The sequence below is a fragment of the Balaenoptera acutorostrata genome, chromosome 3 (assembly GCF_949987535.1).
Source record: "Balaenoptera acutorostrata chromosome 3, mBalAcu1.1, whole genome shotgun sequence".
NCBI classification, from domain to species: domain Eukaryota; kingdom Metazoa; phylum Chordata; class Mammalia; order Artiodactyla; family Balaenopteridae; genus Balaenoptera; species Balaenoptera acutorostrata.
Window position 1 is genome coordinate 37940922 of NC_080066.1, and position 26969 is coordinate 37967890.

General features: G+C 38.4%; 1 protein-coding gene across 5 annotated transcripts in view; it reads left to right on the forward strand.

Annotated features, from left to right (window-relative positions):
* Positions 1 to 1808: 1808 nt before the first annotated feature.
* The window catches only part of BLM (BLM RecQ like helicase), a 95122-nt gene continuing 69961 nt past the window's right edge, over positions 1809 to 26969 (forward strand). For 2 of the 5 annotated variants that reach the window (XM_057544163.1, XM_057544164.1), the window contains exons 1-2: positions 15480 to 15499; positions 26238 to 26339. In XM_057544163.1, the coding sequence (XP_057400146.1) occupies positions 15495 to 15499; positions 26238 to 26339 (107 nt within the window). In that variant the 5' untranslated portion in view covers positions 15480 to 15494. Of the gene's footprint in view, positions 1909 to 11283; positions 11346 to 15479; positions 15500 to 26237; positions 26340 to 26969 lie in introns of those variants that run through there. The other 3 variants (XM_007194307.2, XM_057544166.1, XM_057544165.1) reach the window with 3 other exon arrangements.

Sequence of the window (26969 nt, forward strand, 5' to 3'; positions counted from 1 at the left end):
TATATAGTATATGTAAAATCATTGATTTTACTTAAGATTAGTACACAAGACTCTCCCTATCCCACTTGCCCCTAAATCCAACAATTGCCATTTACCTTCAGAGTGAAGTCCAAACTTGAGGTCTATTGTCTGTTTCCTCTCGTGTACCATTTCTATTTCCCCTTTTCCTGACAGTTTCTCAAAAGTACCTTACTTAGTCTTACCAGTTTCATGGCCTTTGCCTTCAAATCATACCTGTTATTTATCTCGCAGGTATCAGGACACCTTCTGAAAGCCTTACCTTACTAAGTCTATCTAGTCTATCTCTACCCCCAGAGTAACCTAGTATCATACAGTATATACTCTTTTTTGTCTGCCTTTCTTTATCCTGAACATAGTATCTGTGAGCTTCATCTGTTTGTGTACCAGTAGTTCATTCTTTTTTTTTTTTTTTTTTAATTATTTATTTATTTATTCATTTATTTTTGGCTGTGTTGGGTCTTCGTTTCTGTGCGAGGGCTTTCTCTAGTTGCGGCAAGCAGGGGCCACTCTTCATCGCGGTGCGCGGGCCTCTCTTGTTGCGGAGCACAGGCTCCAGACGCGCAGGCTCAGTAATTGTGGCTCACGGGCCTAGTTGCTCCGCGGCATGTGGGATCTTCCCAGACCAGGGCTCGAACCCGTGTCCCCTGCATTGGCAGGCAGATTCTCAACCACTGCGCCACCAGGGAGGTCCTCATTCTCTTTTATTACTGTGTAATGTAGAGGAAAACTGTGAAAAACTTTGAAATGGTCTAAAAAACATTACTGAGTGTCCAGTGAAAAAACAAGGTGCTGTCTAGCACACCCTTCTGGAATATCTGATTCTTTTGGGCTCCATACGTTTCATTGTGTGTGTGCAAATCTGCCATCCTAGGTGCCTCCATAACATGGGTCAGCATTCTTATAGCTTGTGTACCCTTTGAGTCTAAATGTTAGCGACTTTATTCTTTTGGTAAATTATTCACACCTGGGCTTTGTCCCTATCCTGCTTCCTATGTGGCCTTTTTTGCTATTAAAAGTCTGCTTAACTTACTCTGCTTTTGCTTTTTCCTACAGAGAGTAATTTAACAGCGATGCGTTTTGTTTGGCTGCACCGTGCGGTTTTGTTTTTGTAACATTAAAAAAAAAGGCAGATATCACACACAAAACAGGGCAGAAGCAGATTTTAAGTTTTTCTTAAAAGAGAAATAAATGAAGGAAGAAAAGAAAGATCTGGCATCACAGGGCCCACAGTCCCTCGTGGGAACAATCAGCTGGAACCTCAGGTACTGCACACGTCCCTAGAGGCATCTGAGTTTGATACCCCTTTCTCCGTCAATGACAATTTCCAGTTGCTCATTTAGAAGAGAATGGGTGGGGCAGAGGCCAGCGTTACCAGGAGGGTGAAGAGGACAGACAGCCAAAGCCTCAGAGACAGACGGTCAGAACCAAAGAGATCGGGGTGTAGAGCCTTGGCCTGGTCTGTGGGAACTAGTAAATCTCAGGCTCGCTTAAACTCCGGGGTTTTCAATCCCGCCACGGTCCGGTTCCAGGTACGTGCTTTACTTAAGTCTTTACCGACACCACGTAACATACTGAAAACAAAGAAGCCCAGCAGCCCGGGAAGCCCTGGGTTCAACCGTAGTCATCTGACCTTGCATTCCAGGCTCTGATTGGGCTTTGGGAATACGTGCCCTTCCTTCTCAGACCCTTACGGGGACCTCGTCCCAGCAGCCCACGGGGGCGGGGAAAGGTGCCACGGGGCGACGGTATTGGTCGGCTTCTTCAGGACGCAGCCAATCGGAATCTGCCGACTTCCGGCGTGAAGTGAGCTGGCGCGCGGCGTTGGGGCGCGGCTGCGGCGCGGGGAGTTTGGATAGTGGTTCCGCCCGCTTCGAGACTGTGGAGGAGGTGAGTGCTGGCGCACGCTGACTTACGGGCCCGTCCGCCTGTCCCAGACCCGCTCCTGGCCACGCGGCCCGGGGCCGGAGAAAAATGCCTCTCCGGTGCCTCCCTTTGCCCACCCCGGTTCGGCTAGGCCCGCTGAGTCCTCTCGTCTGGCGAGCAGCATGGGAGGAGAGCACAGACGCACATAGATCCTCAGAAGGGGAAGCAGAGGCCCGGGGGCGGGGGCGAGCTTTCCCAGGCTGTCCCAGGGCGTCGGTGGCAGAACCGGCCTAGCACCCAGTATGTTCTTGTTCGTGTACTCCAGTGCCTACCAAGATGCCTGGCACAGAACAGTCACTTCCCAGATTTCTGGCACTACCCCCATTTCCCTCCCGAGGGATAACCAAAATTCTGTACTTTTTCTATGGCTTTCCACAATCATGAGCCAGGCTGCGTGTATTCTTAGTATCTACTGTGTGCCACGTGCCCAGCACCCCTTTACCTTACAGTTGTAGCTTCACAATACCGCAGCAAAGAGAAATGGTTAAGGACACAGACTGTATCAGATTGCCTGAGTTCGGAAGCCGGCTCCTGCACGTACTAGCTATGTGACTATCCAGCTGTTATTTAAAGTGCCTCAGTTTCCTTTTGTCAAATGAGGGAAATGACCTATTCTACCTCCTGGAGTTTTTGTTATTACTGAACGACTTAATATATGCAGTAAGTGCTTCAAAGAGTACTTGACAACATAGTAAGGGTTCTATTATAACCACCCAGAGAACTAGATAAGGTTGTCCTCATTTTATACACGGAGACTCTGAAGCACAAACAATTGTCTCTGTGATGAAAGGGCATTTGGTGATTAAATGCTAGAAATAGGATTTGAACTGAGAACTGCCTGACTCCAAAACATCTTGCACAACATGGGGATTTCACCCATACCCCTCACCTGCCCTTAGGTTACTTGGCAATTTGGACATCTAGTGGCCTGAGATGGAGCGGGTACCTGACAGCTCCTGGTGCCACCAACGTGGGTAAATAGCACTCCTGTGCCCCTGTCAAGATGAAGGGGCAGTAATGAGAGAGACTGGGTGAGAGACCAGAAATTGGAGAAGGTGGGAGATAGAGTATTCTGTGTGAGGAATAGTAAATAGTATTAAATTGAGCCAACATTTAGTTAGCCAGGCTGCTATCAGAAAGTAGCTTGTAGTCTAGTAGGAGAAATATGGTGCATGTATCTTTTTGAATTCGTGTTTTCATTTTTTCTGGATATATACCCAGAAGTGCCAATTTCTGGATCAAATGGTAGTTCAATTGTCAGTTTTTTTTTTTTTTTTTTTTTAAAGATTTTTTTTTGATGTGGACCATTTTTAAATTTATTTATTTATTTATTTATGGCTGTGTTGGGTCTTCATTTCTGTGCGAGGGCTTTCTCTAGTTGTGGCAAGCGGGGGCCACTCTTCATCGCGGTGCGCGGACCTCTCTTGTTGCGGAGCACAGGCTCCAGACGCGCAGGCTCAGTAATTGTGGCTTACGGGCCTAGTCACTCCGTGGCATGTGGGATCTTCCCAGACCAGGGCTCGAACCCGTGTGCCCTGCATTGGCAGGCAGATTCTCAACCACTGCGCCACCAGGGAAGCCCCAATTGTCAGTTTTTGAGGAACATCCATATTGTTTTCCATAGTGGGTGCACCATTCCCATTAATAGTGTGCAAGGGTTCCCTTTTCTCCACTTCCTCTCCAACATTTGTTATTTGTTTTTTGGGTTTTTTTTTTTTTTTTTTGGCTGCACCCCACGGCTTGTGGGATCTTAGTTCCCCGACCAGGGCTCAAACCCATGCCCCCTGCAATGGAAGCGTGGAGTCCTAACCACTGGACCCCCGCCCCCCAGGGAATTCCCCAGCATTTGTTATTTGTAGGCTTTTTGATGACAGCCATTCTGACAGATGTGAGGTGATAGCTCATTGTTGTTTTGATTTGCATTTCTCTAATAATTAGCAGTGTTAAGCATCTTTTCATGTACCTGTTAGCCATCTGTATGTCTTCTGGGAAAAATGTCTATTTAGATCTGCTGCTCATGTTTTGATTGGGTTTTTTGTTTACCAGCACCACTTGTTGAAGAGACTGTCCTTTCTCCATTATATATTCTTGCCTTCTTTATTGTAGATTAATTGACCATAGGTGCGTGGGTTTTATTTCTGGGCTCTCTATTCTGTTGCATTGATCTATGTGTCTGTTCTTGTGCCAGTACCATGCTGTTTTGATTACTGTAGCTTTGTAGTATAGTCTGACGTCTGCGCGGGCAGTACCTCCAGCTTTGTTCTTTTTTCTCAAGATTGCTTTGGCACTTCGGGGTCTTTCATGATTCCATGTGAATTTCAGGATTATTTGTTTCAATTTTGTGAAAAATGTGGGATTGCATTACATCTGTATATTGCTTTGTGTTATATTCTGTATATATTCCTTTTAAGGGAAGGAAGGGTAGAAAAAGAGATCCAGTGTAATTGTAGAATATTTGGGGGAGCTAAATGCCAAAAGCCCCTGTGGGTCTCCATTGCCTGTAGCATGATACATGAGGCCTTTGAGCAGTCTCCTCTAACCACCTGCTAGTCTACCTCAGTCTTTGCATGAATAGTGTGTAGACTACCTTTCACAACCTCCACCCTGTTTGGAAGGTTCCAGTTGTCCTTCCAATTCAGTGTTCTTTGGAAAACTGCTCTATGATTTTCCTGAGCTTTACCTTCATCTGGGAAGCCATAAGACTTTTAAGAAAAGACGTTATTGTAGGACTTACCCCATTTCATTGTAATTTTTTATTGACATGTCTATTTCCTGCTAGTCTAGAAGCTCATTGAAGGAAGTAATTATGTCTTGCTTATCTCTGTCCTCTAGTGCCTCCTACGATCCCTGGCACAGAGTGAAAATACAAGTCAAAATCAACTAATGGAAGTTCTTGGTGTTATGACATATAGACTTTGTTCTCTAGAATGGCAAGGAACTATTGAGTTTACTTTGTCTAAAAAGTCCTATATCTTAATGAACCATATTCTCAATGTCAAGAAAAATATTGCAGTCATAATCCTGTCTTCCAAACACTTCAGCTATTTTTATTTTTTCATGAAATTTAAATTTTAAATTTTCTAAATTTTAACTATACAAATTTCTTACTGTAACCCTAATATACTCATAATTTACTGAGTTTTTTTCAGTTTTAAATTATTCCATGCAGCTTCTCAGTCTCCATGGTAGGCATTTATCTTGTAAATTATCACATTATTCCACTCTCCTTCGTGGTTTAATAGGTGTGAAATGTTGCTTCATGCTATTAATTATTAGAAAAATTGAACATTTTTCCATGAGGTTATTTTGTCTGTGTATAGTCTGGTGAACTATGTGTTTATACTCCGTGATCATTTGTTCACAGGAACTTTATGTGTTTTTAATATTAATCCTTTATTTGTTATTTGTTGCAAATTTCCTTTTTAAAAAAATTTCGTATGTGAAAGTAGATACATTTTTAAAACTACGTAGTGTGTGTGTGTATATATATATATATATAAACAATTACAAAGAAAAATTATAAAGTTTAATTTTACATTAAAATTATATAAATGTAAAGAATAATTATAAAATTATAATTACATGTAACTGTCATCCAAATCAAGAAATCTGGGGTACTTAATAGTACCCCAAAAGTATGCTTCCCTCATCATGACCTCCTCCCTACACTAGAGATAACTGTTTTCCTGTTTTTTGTAGTAATAATTCTCTTGTCTTCTTAATTTACGCATATATGCAACCTGTAAGTAATGTAGTGCAGTTTTGCTTGGTTTTGAACTCTGTAAATGGGATGGTAGTTTGTGTATTCTACTTTGTCTTTCTCATTTAGTTCAACATTATGTTTGTGAGATTCTTCTGTATTGTAGATACAGGTTTTTTAAATTTTTAAATAATTTTATAATTGTTAATAAAAACTTATTTTGTTGCCATAGAATATTCCATTGTATGATTGTGCCACAGTTTATCCATCCTGCTTTTGATGACATTTAGGTTGGTTTCAGATTTGAGCTATTAATGTTGCTGTGAATGTTCTTGTTCATATTCACTGCTGCACATGTTAATAAGTTTGTATATAACTAAGAGTAAAACTGTTGGGTCTAAGGATATGTATAGGTTTTACTTTTCAATCTAATGCCAAATTTTCTTCAAAAGTGGTTGCACTCCTACCAGTGTTTGTTTGTTTATTTATTTTATTTTATTTTTATATTTTGGCTGCGTTGGGTCTTCATTGCTGCATGGGCTTTCTAGTTGCAGTGAGCAAGGGCTCCTCTTCATTGAGGTGCACAGGCTTCTTATTGCGGTGGCTTCTCTTGTTGTGGAGCACGGGCTCTAGGCGCACGGGCTCAGTAGTTGCGGCATGCAGGACCTAGAACATGCAGGCTTCAGTAGTTGCAGCGCATGGGCTCAGTAGTTGTGGTGCATGGGCTCTAGGGTGCACAGGCTTCAGTAGTTGTGGCACATGGGCTCAGTAATTGTGGCTCGTGGGCTCTACAGTGCAGGCTCAGTAGTTGTGGCACACGGGCTTAGTTGCTCTGCTATATGTGGGATCTTCCCAGATCAGGGATCGAACCCGTGTCCCCTGCATTAGCAGGTGGATTCTTAACCACTGTGCCACCAGGGAAGTCCCTTACCAGTGTTATTAGACTTTCCATTGCTCCACATCCTTTCTAATATTTGATATTGTGTATTTAATTTTTGCCTATCAGGTAGGTGTATGTATTTTCTTACGGTTTTAATTCCCTGGATTATTAATGAAGTCTAGCACCTTGTATTTATGGACTGTTTCCTCTTTTTAAAAGTGTCTCTTCAAGTTTTCTGTCTTTTCCATGGAGTTGTCTATCGTTTTCTTATTTTGTAGGAATTATTTTTTCATTCCACGTGGTGGTTATTTATTTGTTAGTTATATATATTGCAAATATCTTCTACTCTGTGGCTTTTAAAAGTGGATTTAATATAATTTTAGTCAACTATTTTTAAACACTTTTATTGTGAAATATTTTTTTAACTTTTTATTTTATATTGGAGTATAGTTGATTAACAATGTTGTGATGGCTTCAGGTGTATACCAAAGTGATTCAGTTATACATATACGTGTATCTGTTCTTTTTCAAATTCTTTTCCCATTTAGGCTGTTACATAATACTGAGCAGAGTTACCTGTGTTATACACTAGGTCCTTGTTGGTTATCCATTTTAAATATAGCAGTGTGTACATGTCAATCCCAAACTCCCTAATTATCCCCTCCCCCCACCCTGTTGTGAAATATTATATATTTCATAGAGAAAAGTGCAGAAAATATCTATATAAGCTGTGCAGGAATGGGTTAACATAGTAGGCCTGGGAACTTGGGTTTTGAAACCTTTCCTAAGGTGATAAGGTTCTTTTGCCCCCCTGTGGCACTAACACTTGCTTTCATTCTGAGAATCTGAAATTTTGGTGTTAAAGTGTTCCTCTGTGACCAGCCCCAGATAAAAACCCTAGACAATGCATCTCTGGTGGGTTTCCTAGGGCAAAAACATTGCGCACGTGTAGCTGCACTTTTCTTGAGAGAGAATGTGCTCTCTGGGAGGTAGAGAGCATGTAGAAGCCAGCACATGGATTCCTACAGACTGATGTGTCTTTTCCTCTTGTTGCTCTGTTGGTGTGTCCTTACTGCCTGTTGATGTAATAAAACTTAGCTGTGAGTTAGGACGGTATGCCTGCGGTCGTTCATCACTGAACATGAGGGAGTGGTCTTTGGGGACCCCGGAAACAGCAGTTTAATGACATGTATCAAACCAAACACCTCTGTACCTATGTCCCAGGTAAGAAACAGAACATTGCTAACACCCTTAGAAGCCTCCTGTCTGTTAACACATATATGTGGAATCTGAAGAAATTGGTATAGACGATCTTATTTACAAAGCAGAAATAGAGACACAGACGTAAACAAACGTATGGATACCAAGGGGAAAGGGGGGGTGGAATGAATTGGGAGATTGGGATTGACATATATACACTATTGATACTATGCATAAAATAGATACCTAATGAGAACCTACTGTATAGCACAGGGAACTCTACTCAGTGCTCTGTGGTGACCTAAATGGGAAGGAAATCCAAAAAAGAGGGGATAAATGTATATGTATAGTTGATTCACTTGGCTGTACAGTAGAAACCAATACAACATTGTAAAGCAACTATACTTCAATAAAAATTTAAAAAATTTTAAAAAAAGGAAGCCTCCTGTCTGCCCCTGTCTTATCCTCTACCCCAAAGATAACTATTATCCTGACTTTTGTGCTAATCAGTACATTGCTTTTCTTTATATTCAGGTATCTCAAGTCTTAGTGCTGTTTTAGCTCGTTGGCACACGAAAGATTCTCAATTAAAATGCAATTCAGTTTTTCTAGTCTTTTTCTTTTTTGTTAGTGCTGTTTGTATCTTGTTTGAGAAATCTCTTGGAGGTTATAAAATTATTCTTCTGTATTATTTTCCAGAAACTTTATTGTTTTGCCCTTTACATTTAGATCTGCAGTTCACTTGAAAATGATGTGTATGGAGTGAAGTAGGATTTAAATTTCATTTCTTCCCATGTAGATATCCGATGTTCTAGCACGATTTACTGAAAAGACTCCTTCCATAGTGTTCTGCAATGCTACTTTTGTCATAAATTAAGTGTCTTTATATTGGCTTGCTTGTGAGTTCTTTATTCTCTTCCACTGGTGTTTGCCTATCCTAGCATCAATATCTCACTGTTTTTAAAGTAGGTTTTTAATAAGTCTTTATATGTCTGCCAGAGCAAGTCTTCTCATCCTATAGGTATTCAAGAGTATCTTGGCTAATTTTGGAATTTTGCATCTCCATATAAACTTTACACTCAGCTATTAAGTTCCTCCAGGGGGAAAAATAGAATTTTTATTAGAATGGCATGAAGTTATAGATCAATTTGGAGAGAATTGGCATCTTGACAGTATTGTTGTCTTCCAGTCATGATTATAGTACAAATATTTGTTTGATTACTCCTTAATTTCTCTTAATAATTATTTATAATTTTCTTAATAGAATCATAGACATAGTTTGGTAGATTTATTTTTTTGAAATTTAAATTTTTATGCCATTGTGAATGGTAAGTTTTCTGAAATTTCATTGTCTAATGGTTTATTGGTGGTACATAAAAATAGAATTAATTTTTGTATATTGACCTCATATCCGGCAGTCTACCTAAACTCACTCCATTAGTTTTCTGCTGTAACAGATTACTACAGATTCAATGGCTTAAATCAACACAGATTTATTATCTTACCGTTCTGTAGTTCCAAAGTTGAATGAGTCTCATTGGGCTAAAAATCAAGGTGCTGGCAATGGCATTCTTCACAGAATTAGAACAAAAAATTTTACAATTTGTGTGGAAACACAAAAGACCCCAAATAGCCAAAGCAATCTTGAGAAAGAAAAACGGAGCTGGAGGAATCAGGCTCCCTGACTTCAAACTATACTACAAAGCTACAGTAATCAAGACAGTATGGTATGGGCACAAAAACAGAAATATAGATCAATGGTACAGGATAGAAAGCCCAGAGATAAATGCATGCACATATGGCCACCTAATTTATGACAAAGGAGGCAAGAACATACGATGGAGAAAAGACAGCCTCTTCAGTAAGTGGTGCTGGGAAAACTGGACAGCTACACGTAAAAGAATGAAATTAGAACACTACCTAACACCATACACAAAAATAAACTCAAATTGGATTAAAGACCTAAATGTAGGACCGGACACTGTAAAACTCTTAGAGGAAAACATAGGAAAAACACTCTTTGACATAAACCACAGCAAGATCTTTTTTGACCCACCTCCTAGAGTAATGAAAATAAAAACAAAAATAAACAAATGGGACCTAATGAAACTTCAAACCTTTTGCACAGCAAAGGAAACCATAAACAAGATGAAAAGACAGCCCTCAGAATGGGGGAAAATATTTACAAACAAAGCAATGGACAGAGGTTTAATCTCCAAAATATACAAACAGCTCAATATAAAAAAAAACAACCCAATTAAAAGATGGGCAGAAGACCTAAATAGACATTTCACCAAAGAAGACATACAGATGGCCAAGAGGCACATGAAAAGATGCTCAACATCACTAATTATTCGAGAAATGAAAATCAAAACTACAATGAGGTATCACCTCACACCAGTCAGGATGACCATCATCAAAAAATCTACAAACAATAAATGCTGGAGCGGGTGTGGAGAAAAGGGAACCCTTTTGCACTGTTGGTGGGAATGTAAACTGATACAGCCACTATGGAGAACAGTTTGGAGGTTCCTTAAAAAATTAAAAATAGAACTGCCGTATGACCCAGCAATCCCATTAGTGGGCATATATCTGGAGGAAAACATAATTCAAAAGAACACATGTACCCCAATGTTCATTGCAGCACTGTTTACAATAGCCAGGATATGGAAACAACCTAAATGTCCAGTGACATGAATGAATAAAGAATATGTGGTACATATATACAAGGGAATATTACTCAGCCATAAAAAGGAATGAAATTGTAGAGATGTGGATGGACCTAGAGTCTGTCTTACAGAGTGAAGTAAGCCAGAAAGAGAAAAACAAATATCGTATATTAATACATATGTGTGGAATCTAGAAAAATGGTACAGATGAATGTATTTACAAGACAGTAATAGAGACAGATGTAGAGAACAGACATGTGGACACAGTGGGGGAAGGGGAGGGTAGGATGAATTGGGAGATTAGATTTGACATAAATACACTACCATGTGTAAAATAGGTAGCTAGTGGGAACCTGCTGTATAGCACAGGGAGCTCAGCTCAGTGCTCTGTGACCACCTAGATGGGTGGGATGGTGGGGGGGTGTTGGGAGGGAGGTCCAAGAGGGAGGGGATATAGGTATATATATAGCTGATTCACTTCATTGTACAGCAGAAACTAACACAACATTGTAAAGCAATTATACTCCAATTTAAAAAAAATTTTTTAAATAAGTAAATTACCGCAAATTCAGTGGCTTAAAACAACACATTTATTATCTTATGGTTCTGTAGTTCTGAAGTTGAATGAGTCTCATTGGGCTAAAAATCAAGGTGTTGGCAAGGCTGTGTTCCTTTCTGGAAGCTCTAGGGAAGAATCTGCTTCCTTGCCCTTTACAGCTTCTTGAGGCTTTCCTCCTCCATTCATCTGAAGATTCTTTTAGTTGTTCTATATACACAGTTGTATCATTTGTGAACGTTAATGTTCTTGCTTCTTTCCAGTTTATTTACTGTTCTTGCTTTATTGCTCTGGCTTAAATTTCCAGTGCACATCATATGGAAGTGGTGAGAGTGGGCATCCTTGTACTGTTCCTGATCTAAAAGGAAAAGCTTTCTAAATATCACCTTATTGGAGGTTTGTTTATTTTTTAATTATATATCCCCTCTGTAGGGTTAAGGAAGTTCCCTTTTATTCCTTGTTTGATAAGAGTTTTCATAATGAATGGATTTCATTGTGAATGGATATTTGATTTTATCGTACGCATATTCTGGAGCTCGAGAAAAGTCATATGATTTTTCTTCTTTAATAATTTGGTAAACTATATTAATTGATTTTTTTAATGTTGCCAATCATACATTCCTGAGACAGTACAACTTGGTCATAGTATATTTAATACATGACTGGATTTGGTTTGCTAACATATTGTTTAGGATTTTTTGCAGCTACATTTATGCATAAGAATTAGCCTGTAATTTTTCACGTTGAACTGCCCTTGCAGAATTCTGTACCAAAATTATGCTAGCCTCATAGAGTGAGTTGCGAGGTTCAGTCTTTCTGTACTTTGGAATCGTTCATAAAACTGGAATTTTAAATAAATTTTTCATTTAAAAATTGGAATATTGTCATAAATGCTCAGAAGAATTCACCAGCTCTCAGGTGTTGATGCTGTCTTTATGGGTAGATTTTTAGCCACAGATATTTCTTTAAAATGGCTATAGGCTATTAGGCTTTCTATTTCTTTTTGAGTGAGTTTTGATAAGTAAGTTTGTGAAGAAATTTGTCCCTTTCATCTAAATTTTAGATTTTATTGGCCCAAAGTTGTTCATAACAACCTATTACTATATTTTAATATCTATATTATATGTGGTTGAGTTTCTTCTTTTAGTCCCAATATTGGTTTATTTATGCCTTTTCTCTTCTTTTTGATGTCTTTTTAATTAATTAATTAATTAATTTTTGGCTGTGTTGGGTCTTCATTGCTGCATGTGGGCTTTCTCTAGTTGCAGTGAGCAGGGGCTACTCTTCTTTGCGGTGTGCGGGCTTCTCATTGGGGTGGCTTTTCTTGTTGTGGAGCACAGGCTCTAAGTGTGCGGGCTTCAGTAGTTGTGGTGCATGGGCTTCAGTAGTTATGGCTCGTGGGCTCTAGAGCACAGGTTCAGTAGTTGTGGCACACGAGCTTAGTTGCTTTGCGGCATGTGGGATCTACCCGGACCAGGGGTCGAACCCATGTCCTGTGCATTGGCAGGCAGATTCTTAACCACTGTGCCACCAGGGAAGCCCCTTTGATAAGTCTTTTCACAGAACCAACTTGGTTTATTGATTCTCTCTATTTTATATTTATTATTTTAGCTCTTATCTTTATAATTTTCTTCTTTGTATTTTCATTGGGCTTATTTTGTTTTTTCATTTTCACAAATGAAATAGATACGAGATAGATGCCTTCTGCTCATTAATTTTCATTTGTCCTTTCTAACAATTAAGGCTGTACGTTTCCCTGTAATTACTTCTTTAGTTGCGTATCACAAGTTTTTTTATATGTAGACTTTCATTATTGTCCAGTTCAAAAATATATTCTAATGCCCACTCTGTTATCTTATTTGATCCATGGTTTTTTTAGTAAGTATATTTCTTTATTTCCAAACATGAGGATTTTCTGGATCCATCTCTCTCCTTCTTTCTCTCTCTTTTTTTTTTTCTTTGAAAAATTAAAAACCTGTGGAAAAGTTGCAGGGTTAGTCCAGTAATAATATGTCTTCTCAAGTGTGCATTTTGCATTCTAAAAATAGTTCATATTATCAACCTTAAAAATAAAATAGCCAGTTATTTTACTAGCAAAATGAGCTTATTCAGGAATGGCAGAGGAATTGCCATTTAGGACATGAAAACTATAGCAAACCACGGGTAGGTCTGGAGAACAAAGGAGAGCAACCTTACTTTACATAGAAAAAGGAGAAGTTGCGAAGGGCTGCTCCAAACCACAGTCCATTGGAGGAATGTGAGCGTTCAGGGTGGCTGAGTTGTTGGAGTTCTCATTGACTGGGCTGTTGCTCAACAAGGAGAGAATCGGGTAATAAAGTAAGCTTCCCGCCCAGGAACGTGAAGTAAGCTGTGAAGGAAGGTACATGTGTGGAGAGCTCCCCCTTCAAGACTTCACAACTCCATTTTAAATGAAGTTTCCCTTTATTAATTTTTACAGTATGTTAGGTCAGAAAGAAAACATTAGTATTAGTATTATATTTTACAGTATGTTAGGTCAGAAAGAAAACATTAGTATTTTCCAAAAGTAGAAAGATTATGAACAGTCCTTATCATTGTACAACAAAACTAGAAATTTAAAATGAAATTTTTAAAAAAAGGAAAAGGCCCTGGAAGATTAAAAATCTTCTATTAAAGAACTATTGGATACAAGGGAAATACAAACTGAAATAAAGGATTCCTGAAAATTAATGAAATGAAAACACAACAAATCAGATTTTATAAGACACATATAAAGCAGTGGTGAAGGGGGGAAATTTATAGCTTTAAAGACATTATAAATGAAGGACGGAAAATAAATGAACTAAATTCCAAACTTGGAAAGTTAGAAAAAGAACAAAAAGTAAGCCAAACGAAAGCACAAGAGGCTAAAAAATAATAAAGATAGAAGCAGAAATTAATGATAGAGAACAAAAGAACATGTGATTAATCAAAATCTTGTATCTTGAAAAATTTAACAAGCCAGCAAACTAATAGCTAACTTAAGAAAGTAGGAGGAAATCGCAAATGCAAAATGACAAGTGGGGGAAAACCCACTAATATAGAAGAAATTTTTTAAAATACAAGGTTAATTTGCATACCTCTAAACATATTTGAATATTTATATGAAATGGATAATTATTTAGGGAAATACAAAAATAGATCCCCATAAAGATTACAAGTTAAATACCTCAATTTCCATAGAATAAACAAAGTTTTGAAAGAACTATCCCAATGAAAACAAAAAAACACTAGGTCCAAATGGTTTCATAGGGAAATTCTACCAAACTTCAAGAGGCTAGATAATCACAGTGCTAATAAATTGTTTCAGATGAAGGAAGGAAAACTTTGAAATTCTTTTTTTTGAAATAGATACTCCATATTATAGTCACTGATTTAGTCATCTATCTCTAGTTGTTGTCAAGGGGCTGAAGGGAAGTAAAATTTCCAAAACACTTTTCAGTCTTCTAGATGCTCTTTGAGTTTGCTTTTTCTGAAGCAGCTTTATTGACCTACAATAAACTGCACATATTTAAGTTACGATTTGATCAGTTTTGGTATATAGGAGATACCATCACCACAGTCAGATCAATGAACATATCCATCTCTCCCAAAAGTTTCTTCATGCCCCTGTGTAATGCCTCACTCTTGCTCCCTTTCCCCCAGTCCAGAATCTGTAAAGAACCCCTACAGTTCTTTAAAACGAACAAATAACAAATAACCCAATGAAAAAGTAGGCAAAGGATTTGAATAGACGTTTCTCCAAAGAAGATACACAAATGACCAACAAACACTTGAAAAGATGCTTAGCATCACTAATCATCAGAGAAATGCAAATCAAAAACACAATGAGATATCACCTCACACTCAGGATGGCTACTATCAAAAACCCCCAGAAACGACTTCTGTGGTGGTGCAGTGGTTAAGAATCCACCTGGTAGTGAAGGGGACTCGGGTTCGAGCCCTGGTCTGGGAAGATCCCACATGCTGTGGAGCGGCTAAGCCCGTGCGCCACAACTACTGAGCCTGCACTCTAGAGTCCGCAGACCACAACTACTGAAGCCTGCGAGCCTAGAGTCCTTGCTCTGCAACAAGAGAAGCCACTGCAATGAGAAGCCCGCGCACCACAGCAAAGAGCAGCCCCCACTCACCGCAACTAGAGAAAGCCCGCGTGCAACAACGAAGACCCAAAGCAGCCATAAATAAATAAATAAATAAATATGAATTTAAAATCAAACTAGAAAATAACAACTGTTGGTAAGGATGTAGAGAAATGAGGATTATGGAGAAATTAGAACTCGTGCACACTGTTGCTGGGAATGTAAAATGGTGCAGCTGCTGTGGAAAATAGTATGACAGTTTCTCAAAAAATTAAAAATAGAATTACTGTATGATCCAGGAATTCCACTTCTGGATGCATACCCAAAAGAATTGAAATCAGGGTTTCAAAGAGATATTTGTACACCTGTGTTTATTTCAGCATTATTCACAATAGCCAAAGAGTGGGAGCAACTCAAATGCCCATCGACAGATGAATGGATAAACAAAATGTGGTATGTACATACAACCGAATATTATTCAGCCTTTAAGGAAGGAAATTCTGACGCATGCTGCAACATGAATAAACCTTGAGGACATTATGCTAAGTGAAATAAGCCAGTCACAAAGAAAACAAATACTGTATGATTCTACTCAAGTAGTCAGATTCACAGAAACAGAAAGTAGAATGGTGATTATCAGAGGCTGGGGGGAAGGGGAAATGGGAAGTTGTTGTTTAATGGGCACACAGTTTCAGTTGTGCAAGGCAGAAAAGTTCTGGAGATTGGTTGCACAGCAATGTGGATATACTTTACATCACTGAACTGTACACTTAAAAACGATTAAGATGGTAAATTTTTAATGTTAGGTGTGTTTTAGCACAATTAAAAATAAAAAAGGACAAAGGAGCCAGCTTGAAGGAATTCTATTCCCACTGCCCATATATGAAACAATTTGAGCATCAGCATAAATAATGACAGTATGGATTACAACCCACTGAATAAATTAAGAATCTTTACTGATAGAAAACAAATAGGGAAGAAGGGAAAGTTCTTTATAGTGGAATGCCAATTACTAAATGATGATGCCAGCTACTAAAGAATGACTGGGGTTAAAAAGACCATCATTGTATAATCATATTATTTCTTCAGGTATGAATCTCCAGTGGATATGAAAACAGTTTTTTTCTAGTTATCTTTTTTATTATTGATTTCTAGCTAATTTACGTTTGGTTGGAAACATGCCATTATGATGTCAGTCCTTTGAAGTTTGTTGAGACATGCCTTGTGACCCAGTACATGGTCAGCTTTTGTAAATGTCTGTTCTTGAAAAGAATGTGTACATTTTGTTGTTGTCAAATTTGTGTTATTCAGATCTCTGGGTTGTTACTGATTGTTTAGTTACTTGTTCTATCGATTACTGAGAGAGCTAATTTTATACTAGAATTACAATCTTTTTTCTGTTTCTTCTTGTCATTCTATCAGTTTTACTTCATGTATATTTTTTCCATCTTCTTACTTTTAACCTTGCTATACACCTAGTGTTTTAGATGTGTCTCTAATAAACAGCAAATACAATAGTTAGATATCATTTTAAAAATTCAGATTGTAATCTTTTAATCAAGGCAGTTGATTTTAATCAAGGCATGTAAATGTTTACATTTATTATAATTCATAAATTTTTGGATTAAAATCTACTACCTTATTTTTTTCTTTATATTATATTTTTCCTTTTTTCCCCTTTTATGTAGCTTTCTTACAGGTGAAGTTTTTTTTTTTTTAATCATTTCGCCTTCTAGATTTTAAGTTACATGCTCTGTTTTTGTTCTTTAGTAGTTACTCTAGAAAGTACAACATGCATATTTATCCTCTCCAAGTCTAAAGCTTATCAACACCTTACACTCCTCCCAGGCAATACAAAGGCCTCGGAACACATTCACTCTCTTTACCTCCCTCCTCACTTATGGGTCATTATTGTTGGGTTTTTTTTTTTTTTAAAGAGGAAACCAACAAATGGTTTTTTTTTAAATAGTAATATTTTATTTATTTATTTATTTTTATATTTATTTTTGGCTGTGTTGGGTCTTCATTTCTGTGTGAGGGCTTTCTCCAGTTGCGGCAAGCAGGGGCCACTCTTCATCGCAGTGCGCGGGCCTCTTCACTATCGCGGCCTCTCTTGTTGCGGAGCACAGGCTCCAGACGCGCAGGCTCAGTAGTTGTGGCTCACAGGCTTAGTTGCTCCATGGCATGTGGGATCTTCCCAGACCAGGGCTTGAACCCGTGTCCCCTGCATTAGCAGGCAGATTCTCAACCACTGTGCCACCAGGGAAGCCCTATTGTTGGGTATTTTAACTATTTTTTTTAACCCCAGAGAACATTATTATTGTTGTTTTGTACAGGCACGGTTTGCATAAATTTAACCTAATATTTACCACTTCCTTTGTCCTTCAGTCCAGCTATCATCTGAGAACTTCCCCCCAGGCTCACATTTCTACTACCTCAAAGTACATCCTTTAGAATTTCATCTAATGAGAGTCTACTGGTGGCAAACTATTGGTTTTTGATGATCGGAAAATATCTTTATTTTGCCTTGATTTTTTTTAATAACAACTCTTTTGAGATATAACTCACATATCATAAAATTCACCCATTTTAGGTATATAATTCAGAGGCTTTTAGTATATTCATAAGTTTGTGCAGCAGTTGTCACACTCAATTTTAGAACAGCTTTGTCAGCCTGAAGAGAAACCCCACACCCCTAGCCATTAACCCCCAATCTAACCAGCAACCGCCCCTCCCCAGCCGGCAGTCACTAACTACTCTCTATAGGTTTGCTCGTTCTGGACATGTCATATAAATGGGATCATACTATATGTGGTTCCTTGTGACGGGCTCTTTTCTCTTAGCATATTTCAAGGTTCGTCATTATTGTAGCATTTACCAGTATGCTTTGGTCATTCCTTTGTATGATCAAATAATATTCCATATGGATATACACATTTCCTTTATCCATTCATTCATCAGTTGATGGACTTTGGGTTGTTTCTAGTTTTTGGCTATTATGAATAATGCCCCTGTGAACATTCAGATACAAGTATTTGTTGGAATACCTGTTTTCAGTTTTTTTGAGTATATATCTAGGAGTAGAATTGCTGGATCATATGGTAACTCTGTGTTTAACTTTTTTTTTTTTTTTTTTTTAAGGATTTTCTTATTTATTTATTTATTTATTTATTTATTTTTGGCTGTGTTGGGTCTTCGGTTCGTGCGAGGGCTTTCTCCAGTTGCGGCAAGCGGGGGCCACTCTTCATCGCGGTGCGGGGACCGCTCTTCATCGCGGTGCGCGGGCCTTTCTCTATCGCGGCCCCTCCCGTCGCGGGGCACAGGCTCCAGACGCGCAGGCTCAGCAATTGTGGCTCACGGGCCCAGCTGCTCCGCGGCATGTGGGATCCTCCCAGACCAGGGCTCGAACCCGTGTCCCCTGCACTAGCAGGCAGATTCTCAACCACTGCGCCACCAGGGAAGCCCTCTGTGTTTAACTTTTTGAGGAACTGCCAGACTGTTTTCCAAAGCAGCTGCACCATTTTACATTCCCAGCAGCAATGGATAAGGGTTCCAATTTCTCCACATCCTCACCAACACTTTATCTGTTGCTTTTATTATAGCCAGTTTTAAAAATGAAAGCTTTATTGGGATATAATTTATATACCATTAAAATTCACCCTTATGCAATTCAGTCTCAATTGTTGAAGGATATTTTCCTGGGGGAAAAGTTCTAGGTTACTCTCAGCAGACTGAAGATATTCCACTGTCGTTGTCTTTTTTTTTTTTTTAATTGAAGTATAGTTCATTTACAATGTTGTGTTATATTCCACTATCTTATGATTTCCAATTTTACTGAAGAGAAATCGATTATCTGTCCAAATATTGCACAATGAGGGGAATTCCCTGGCAGTCCAGTGGTTAGGACTTGATGCTTACTTTCTTTTATTTATTTATTTTTTTGCCTGTGCCGCATGGCATGTGGAGTCTTAGTTCTTCAACCAGGGATCGAACCTGCACCCCCCTGCATTGGAAGCACGGAGTCTTAACCACTGGACCACCAGGGACGTCCCAGGACTTGGTGCTTTCAGTGCCAGGGCCCAGGTTCAATCCCTGGTTGGGGAACTAAGATCCAACAAGCTGCTTGTTACAACCAAAAAACCCCCCAAATTTTGCACAATGATGTATTTTGGTATGGATTTATTTTTATCTTTCCTGTTCAGAATTTGTTTGCTTTCTTTCTTTTTTAAAAAAATTAATTAATTTATTTATTTTTGGCTGTGTTGGGTCTTTGTTGCTGCGTGTGGGCTTTCTCTAGTTGCAGTGAGTGAAGTTGTGGCGCACAGGCTTAGTTGCTCCGCGGCATGTGGGATCGTCCTGGACCAGGGCTCAAACCCATGTCCCTTGCATTGGCAGGTGGATTCTTAACCACTGCACCACCAGGGAAATCCCTGTTTGCTTTCTTGAATCTGAGGATTTGTGTCTTTCATTCTGGAAATATCCCAGCTATTATCTTTTAAAATATTCTGCCCCAGGTTCTCCTCTTTTTCTGGAACTAGATTTCTAGCTAGATTTATGTTAGACTTTCTTACTCTATCTCCCGTGTCTTTTAACTTCTCATATTTTCCATCTCTTTCTTTAGTTTTCTGTGTATGCATCTATTAAGTCAGAAACTATGTGAGAATCTTAAAGTTTACCCTACTTTTAAGCTAACAAGTCAGCCTCTAACAATTACTTATATGCGCGCGTGCGTGTGCACACACACACACACACACACATAAATGTTTACACATGTACTGACAAGACATAAGACCCCTGGGTCAGAGATACAGATGGTTTATTGCAGCAATACCTTGCATTCACTCCCTACACCCTAATTCCCACAAGGTGATGTGATAAGGGCTAGATGATACCTGTGTATACAGTTGAGTGCATCACAGGAAAGGAACCCCAAAATTCAGAGGCTCTGAGCACTCGAGGGTTTCTGGCACATCTGCACATCCTCCCTTCCAGAGAGATCACTTTTTACCTTAGAATGTAGGCAAATCTCCCCTGGGTGAGAGGGGAAGGGGCCTTGGGATTATTATCCTGAACGTAGGGAAATGTCTCCAGGGAGAGAAAAGAAAGGGCTTTATCTTTACTACTGTGGGATGTCTCTGGGGGAAGTGTGACTCCAAATCTCACCAGAGGAATACAGCAGCCAAGACCATCTGCTACTTCACATGTCCTTTGCTCAGAAGGCTTGGACCGTGTAAGAATGTGAGAAATCCATGGAGCCAGATCCTGGATACTTTCTTCCGGTTTTCCCCCCACTTTACTAATTATCTCTTTAGCTGTGTGTAGTCTACTGGTAAATCTATCTGTTGAATTCTGAATCTTGGTTATTGTATCTTTCATTCCTAAAAGTTCTGTTGGCAAGGTCAACTTTATAGTTTTCTGTTTACTGCAGATATTTTCAAGCTTGTCTTTTATTTTTGTAAACATAAGTTTAATTGCTTTATACTGGTATGTCTGATACTGTTTGACTATTTCTGTTACAACTAGTTCTCATTCCTGGTGCCTTGTTTACTTGTGTGGTTGACTATTTTTGTCTGTATTTGCTATATATTGTCTTGTTGTGGGAACTATTTAAGGCCTAAGATAAAGGCGTAGTCCTCCAGAGACATTTTTGCATTTGCATTTGGAAGATGCCTTGGAGTTAGGATCACTGTAATCTAAATTCATGACTTGGATTTTTTTTAAAATATGTGCGTGATAAAAATTGGGTTCAGAAGATTCTCAGGTTTGTGGTTTCGGAGTCTCTCCCACTCAGTCCCTCAGCAATTGGTAACTTTACTTATAGATACCTGGGGATAGAAGTGAGGTTTAATTTTGGTTTACCTTTGCCCAGTTGTTATAGCCCTTTGGGGTGCTGGTTTTATAGGGGAAACCATGGTTGTGCCCTAACTTTGATTCTGTCCATCTTTTTCCTCCAAGGCAAGCAAAACTGATGTTCAGATTCTCAGGATTAGACATCTGTCCTCAGGACAAAAACAACTGTCAGTGCTCTCCTTACCTCTCTGGCTTCCCACTTTTGGCCTGATCATTTTAACTTCTTGTCAGAGATTTACTGTATTTAATAATTTCTTTTTTTTTTGCTTTCTTTTTTTTAATTTTTATTTTATAGTGGAGTATAGTAGATTAACAATGTTGTGTTAGTTTCAGGTGTACAGCAAAGTGATTCAGTTCTATATGTACATGTATCTATTCTTTTTCAAATTCTTTTCCCATTTAGGTTATTACAGAGTATTGAGCAGAGTTCCCTGTGCTAGTGTAGGCCCCTGTTGGTTATCTGTCTATCTGTCTATCTATTTATTTATTTATTATGGCTGCATTGGACCTTCATTGCTGAGCGCGGGCTTTCTCTAGTTGCGGCGAGCGGGGGCTACTCTTCGTTGCGGTGCACAGGCTTCTCATTGCAGTGGCTTCTCTTGTTGTGGAACACAGGCTCTAGGTGCACGGGCTTCAGTAGTTGTGGAACGTGGGCTCAGTAGTTGTGGCTCGCAGGCTTTAGAGCACAGTCTCAGTAGTTGTGGCGCACGGGCTTAGTTGCTCTGCAGCATGTGGGATCTTCCCGGACCAGGGGTCGAACCCGTGTCCCCTGCATTGGCAGGCGGATTCCTAACCACTGTGCCACCAGGGAAACCCTAGGATTTTCTTTTTCAAAGACGAGTACCATGCCATTTGGGGACTTCCCTGGTGGCGCAGTGGTTAAGACTCCATGCTCCCAATGCAGGGGGCCCGGGTTTGATCCCTGGTCAGGAAACTAGATCCCACATGCATGCTGCAACTAAGAGTTTGCATGCCACAACTAAGGAACCTGCGTGCCGCAACTAAGGAGCCCGTGAGCCACAACTAAGGAGGCTGCCTGCTGCAACTAAGACCCAGTGCAACCAAATAAATAAATAAATGTTTAAAAGAAAAAAAGCTGAGTACCATGCCATTTAAATTAGTTACATTTAATATGATTATAATATTTCTAATGCTAGTTCCCACCCCGTTGTTATTTAGTATTCTTGTTTCATGTTTTTGTCAAATGAATTTTAGAAGTGTTTTTATTGAGTTTTGTGAAATATTCTTGTGGTGTTTTAATTGGAATTTTGTTAAACTCACAAATTAATTTATGAAAAACTGTTACCTTTGTGATATTTAAACCTTTCATTTAAGAACATGAAATATTTCTCTATCCAAATTTTTCTTTATTTCTCCTAGTAATATTTGGTCATTTTCTTTATATCATGAAAATGTATGTCTTTTGTTAGGTTAATTGGTAGTTTAATGTTTTTCCTTGCTATTGTTAACTGAATGCTTTTTAAAAATTGTATTTTCTAGCTCGTTATTACTACTACATGAGAATGCATTTGACTTTTGTGGATTTATATTTATCTTTTATTTACCCACTTTACTGAAGTTTTAATTATCTATTGTTATGACTGATTTTCTTTGAATTGTGTTGGTATATAATCGAATTGTCTACATGTATGATATTCTCATCTCTTCTAGTATTCCCTTTTTGAATATCTTTGCATTGGTAAGAATGTGTAACACGAGAGTGAAAATAAGAGAACAGTCTCATCTTAGCCCCTATTTTTAATGGATTCATCCTGTTGTAAAATATAAGATATTGTATTGGGTCTTGATTTTAAGTACTTCTAATTTTATGTTTTAGTATATCTGTTAGAAATGATTTGAGTTTAACAGATGCCATCTCAAATATGCATTGATAATACATACTGTGTGATTCCATATATCCATGTAAGTTCAGGAATAGGCAAAAGTAACCTATGGTGAATAAGTCAGATAGTGGTTATATCTGGGGTGTATTAACTGGGAAAGGGCACAAGAAAGCATACTGATGTGCTAGAAATGTTCTGTATCTCTATTTGAATGTTGTTCATGCAGTTATATACGTAAGTAAAACTATATTAGACATACACTTAAGATCAGAGAAGTAGTTAGAAGTAATTCTGTTTGTTACTGTAAATGTGATATGTTTCTTGCTTAGCCACTTGTAGGGTTTCTAAAAAAATGTTTCCCTTTAGTTTAATTTCAGGAGACTATGTCTTAGTCTTACCTGGTTCAGTAAAGTTCCTCTCAGTTTCTGGCCTGAATTATTTTTATTTGTTCAAGATACTGTTGAGATAGGACTCCTTTAATCATTTATTATTTGTCAGTGGTTTCTTTTACTACTTCAAGTAGTCTCATTCGCTGGATATATTTTTTATATTCCAGCCCTGGATTGTTACCATTCTCTCATACCTTTTTTTTCATTGATTTGTTTATTCTTTCTATGTATGGATATGGTTTTCTAGTTTACTTGTTTCATTCAATAAATTTTTTTGCACTGTTCAATCAGCTTTTTACTTATTTATATTATTTTACAATGCCATGATAACTTCCTTCATGTACATGAGAGAAATTTTTAATCATTTTCCAAATTATACTTGTGACTTTTGTGGTGAGTCTAATTCAGAAGCCTTATCCGTTTCTGGGCTCTCATTGTTCATCCCCTTTAGTATTGTGAAACTTTTCGCTAGTCTCTATTTATTTTCCATTTATTTTCTTCTTTTAATTTTGTATCACTGATGTTTGCTGTTGATGAACAATTTTTTTGTGTGTCAAACAATTTTATTGATATTTTTTGCTTCTCAGTACTCACCAACTCCTTAAAAGCATTACTGCTGAAGGCTGTTGAGAAGGAAAATTGTGTACTTGCTACCATGCTTCAGAATATGACTGACTAGAGGATGCTACCCTGTGGGAATAACCAAAGAGCAGTGTAGCTTGAAAGTAGGGAATGATGCCCCAGAGTTAAGGTTGACTACATGCCAACTCTGAATCCATAATGTATCACTACAGTTACGAATCAAACACATATACTATTGAGATGACTAAATATGCATATCAAATCGTACTGTGGAATAATATTGGAAAACTCTATTAGAATACCATGGCTAGGGGAATCCCCTGGCGGTCCAGTGGTTAGCACGCAGTGCTTTCACTGCAGGGGGGCACGGGTTCAATCCCTAGTCAGGGAACCAAGATCCTGCATGCCGCATGGCACAGCCAATAAATAAATAAACCCTCTTTCTAAAAAAAAGAAAAGAATACCATGGCTAGTTTTGATATAAAAATAAATAAGGTATGCAAAATTGTAGAAAGTTGAGACAGGAACAATAAAAACTTAGAAGGAATGTGGGGAAAGGTTAAGTAATGATGCCATGGACCATTTTGTCCTGCTTTGTCTTAAGGCTGAAGGACTGTGTGCCTCTGCCTCCGTGTCAGCCATCTAATCGTTTGAGGTTGAAATTTTGAGAGGACAGTAATGTGACTTCACTCTTTATCATTTATTCTGCGAAAAACTTCCATATTGGACAGGACCTTGGAGAGAGCATACTTCAGTGAAAGGCCAGTGCTTTTAAACTGGATGTAAAATGGAGAGGTGCCTTTGGATGTGCAGGGACTGTGGTCTTAAAATACTCTCCACTAAAAATAAAAATCAGGGCTCCTTGGGGAAATGGCTGATTCTAAGTCTGGGGCAAAAAAATGCACAAGATAAGTCTGGGATGTCTTTTCATTCCAGTTAGTAAGGAAGCTCTCAAAACCTACTAAGTTTATGTCAAAAGTACTGAAGAGTCAACCTGGAAAGGCTCCCACTGGGCAAACGTGAAACAGTTTGAGAATCGATAAGGATGATAATTATATTGGATTAAAACATACCTAATGGTTAATTCATGAGTTTATAATGATACTGAGAAAAAGATTGACCACCATTAGAGGCTGCTAGATAATTAACTCATTATTTTGAAAACTAATAAATAAAGGAAAAGAATCCAACATTTATCCTGTCTTTTCTATGTCAGCTGTACCACTGGGTAACAAAATAATAGATCAGAGAACATTTCTCTTGATAGAACTATTGCAGCTAATGAATGAAGAAGGAATGACAGAATTAAAATATCACTATTTTGGGAGGTCGCCTTCCAGAATGGTGAAGTGAGAACCTTGGGATGTGTGTACAGATGAAACAGTATTGGATGAGTTGATAATAGTTGATGAGTTGATAAATGTTGACAGTGGGTGGTGGGTTGGTAACAACTTTATTAAGATATAATTCACATATCAGTGTGAATTATTCAGTGTTTATTAATTAGCTATTTTACCTAAAGCATTTTAAAGAGGAAGAAGAGGCAGAAATCATTCCTTCTTCTGGAGAAGGTGGAACAAAATCTATATCATAATCATCTTCATCAAGCTCAGCACATGGAGATTTCCCAGTTGAACTTTCTACCAAGTTTTTCTTTTTTCACTGTTATCTAAAGTAATGCAGTTGTTAAACATAGATTATTTTAAGGATTAGTGAGTGGAGTATGATATATGTAAAACTTCATATTTCCATGAATATCATTTAGTGTTGTTAATCCTTCCTTCTAAGATATATGGCATAAAGTAAAAGGAGATCTCTGGTAAACATAGAATGGGAAAGAGGGTTATAGCTCTCAGCTCAAATGAATGAGAATTGTTTACTAGCCATATATTCTGCTATCCCGTCTTCCTTTGGCCCCAGTAATTTTAAGGTGGCTTAAGCTACACATTATTCCAGGCAGTAGCTCAGCAGTGTCACAATTTGTTACACAAGAGGTGTAAATATGCTTGGTAAAAGTGTTCTTTCAGGTTGAAACTAGGTAATTATGAAGCACGGTATCTTGCTGGTAAACCATTGCTGTCATTGGTGGTGCTCTTCCTTCTTTTCCCGATTTTCCCCTGAGGCAGAGAATTCAGTTATTCCTTTGTTCTTTGGGTTTTCAGTGTGCTTTGATCATTTTCTCCCACCTCACTCCCCATTCGGCTTCCATTTATGCTTCAAGCCTAGGCCAGGTCCCATTTTTCTGCAAGCCTTTTCCTAATAAGCCCTTGCCTAATGTCTTTTGTGCTTATTTTAGCATTGGGGGAAAACCAGGTCATTTGTTATTTAAGTGAGACTTCATGTAGTTAAAGATTATATATTTCAAATGTTACCGGTTGTAAATGTCAAAACAGTTTTTTGACCAAAAACAAAAAACAAAAACTCATTACTCTGGACACAGTTGGAACAGTGCTCTACCCCCCAATAAATACTGTGATTAATGGAAAGTGCATAACTCCACTGATATTTATTTCCCTCACTTTTTAGGATCATGGCTGCTGTTCCTCAAAATAATCTACAGGAGCAACTGGAACGTCATTCAGCCAGAAAACTTAATAATAAATTAAGTCTTTCAAAAACAAAATCTTCGTAAGTATTTTGGTTGGTTTGCTTCCATACAGGCACTAACACAAGTGAAGTACCTTCTCTTTCAACTCTTTCATTGTAGAGATGAGGAAATGAAGCTGAGAGGGTCAGTGATTTTCCCACTTTGCAAATTAATGGTAGAGCATGTTTTAGCAACGCTAGGTAATGTATTGTTCAGCACCTTTGCATGGTTTCTAGCACATGGTTTTTGTTCAGTAAATATTCATTGAATGAATGAATACAAATCTTGTAAATTTGGACAAATCGGTGTTTTTAATATTTTAATATAATTTTATATCCTTTTCAAAAACCGTTTGTAAGGAAACTATAGCTCTCCAGTTCTGTTCTTTCCTCCAAGCTATATTCCAGACTCCTTCTAACAATACCTAATATTTCATAATCTTTATTGTGCCCTTACCAGGTTCTAGACACCATTCTGTGTGCTTGACTGCAAAGTCACCGTTGACCTTCATGTCACTAAATCCATTCGATGTCCAGGACTCTTGCCTCTTTCACTTTTCTTTCAGATTTCAGCATAGCTGGCAGTTTTTGACTCTTTTCCCCATAAAACTTTTATCAGAGTAGAAACAAGTAGCCACATTTTTCACTTACGCCGTCCCCTCCCTCTGGAGA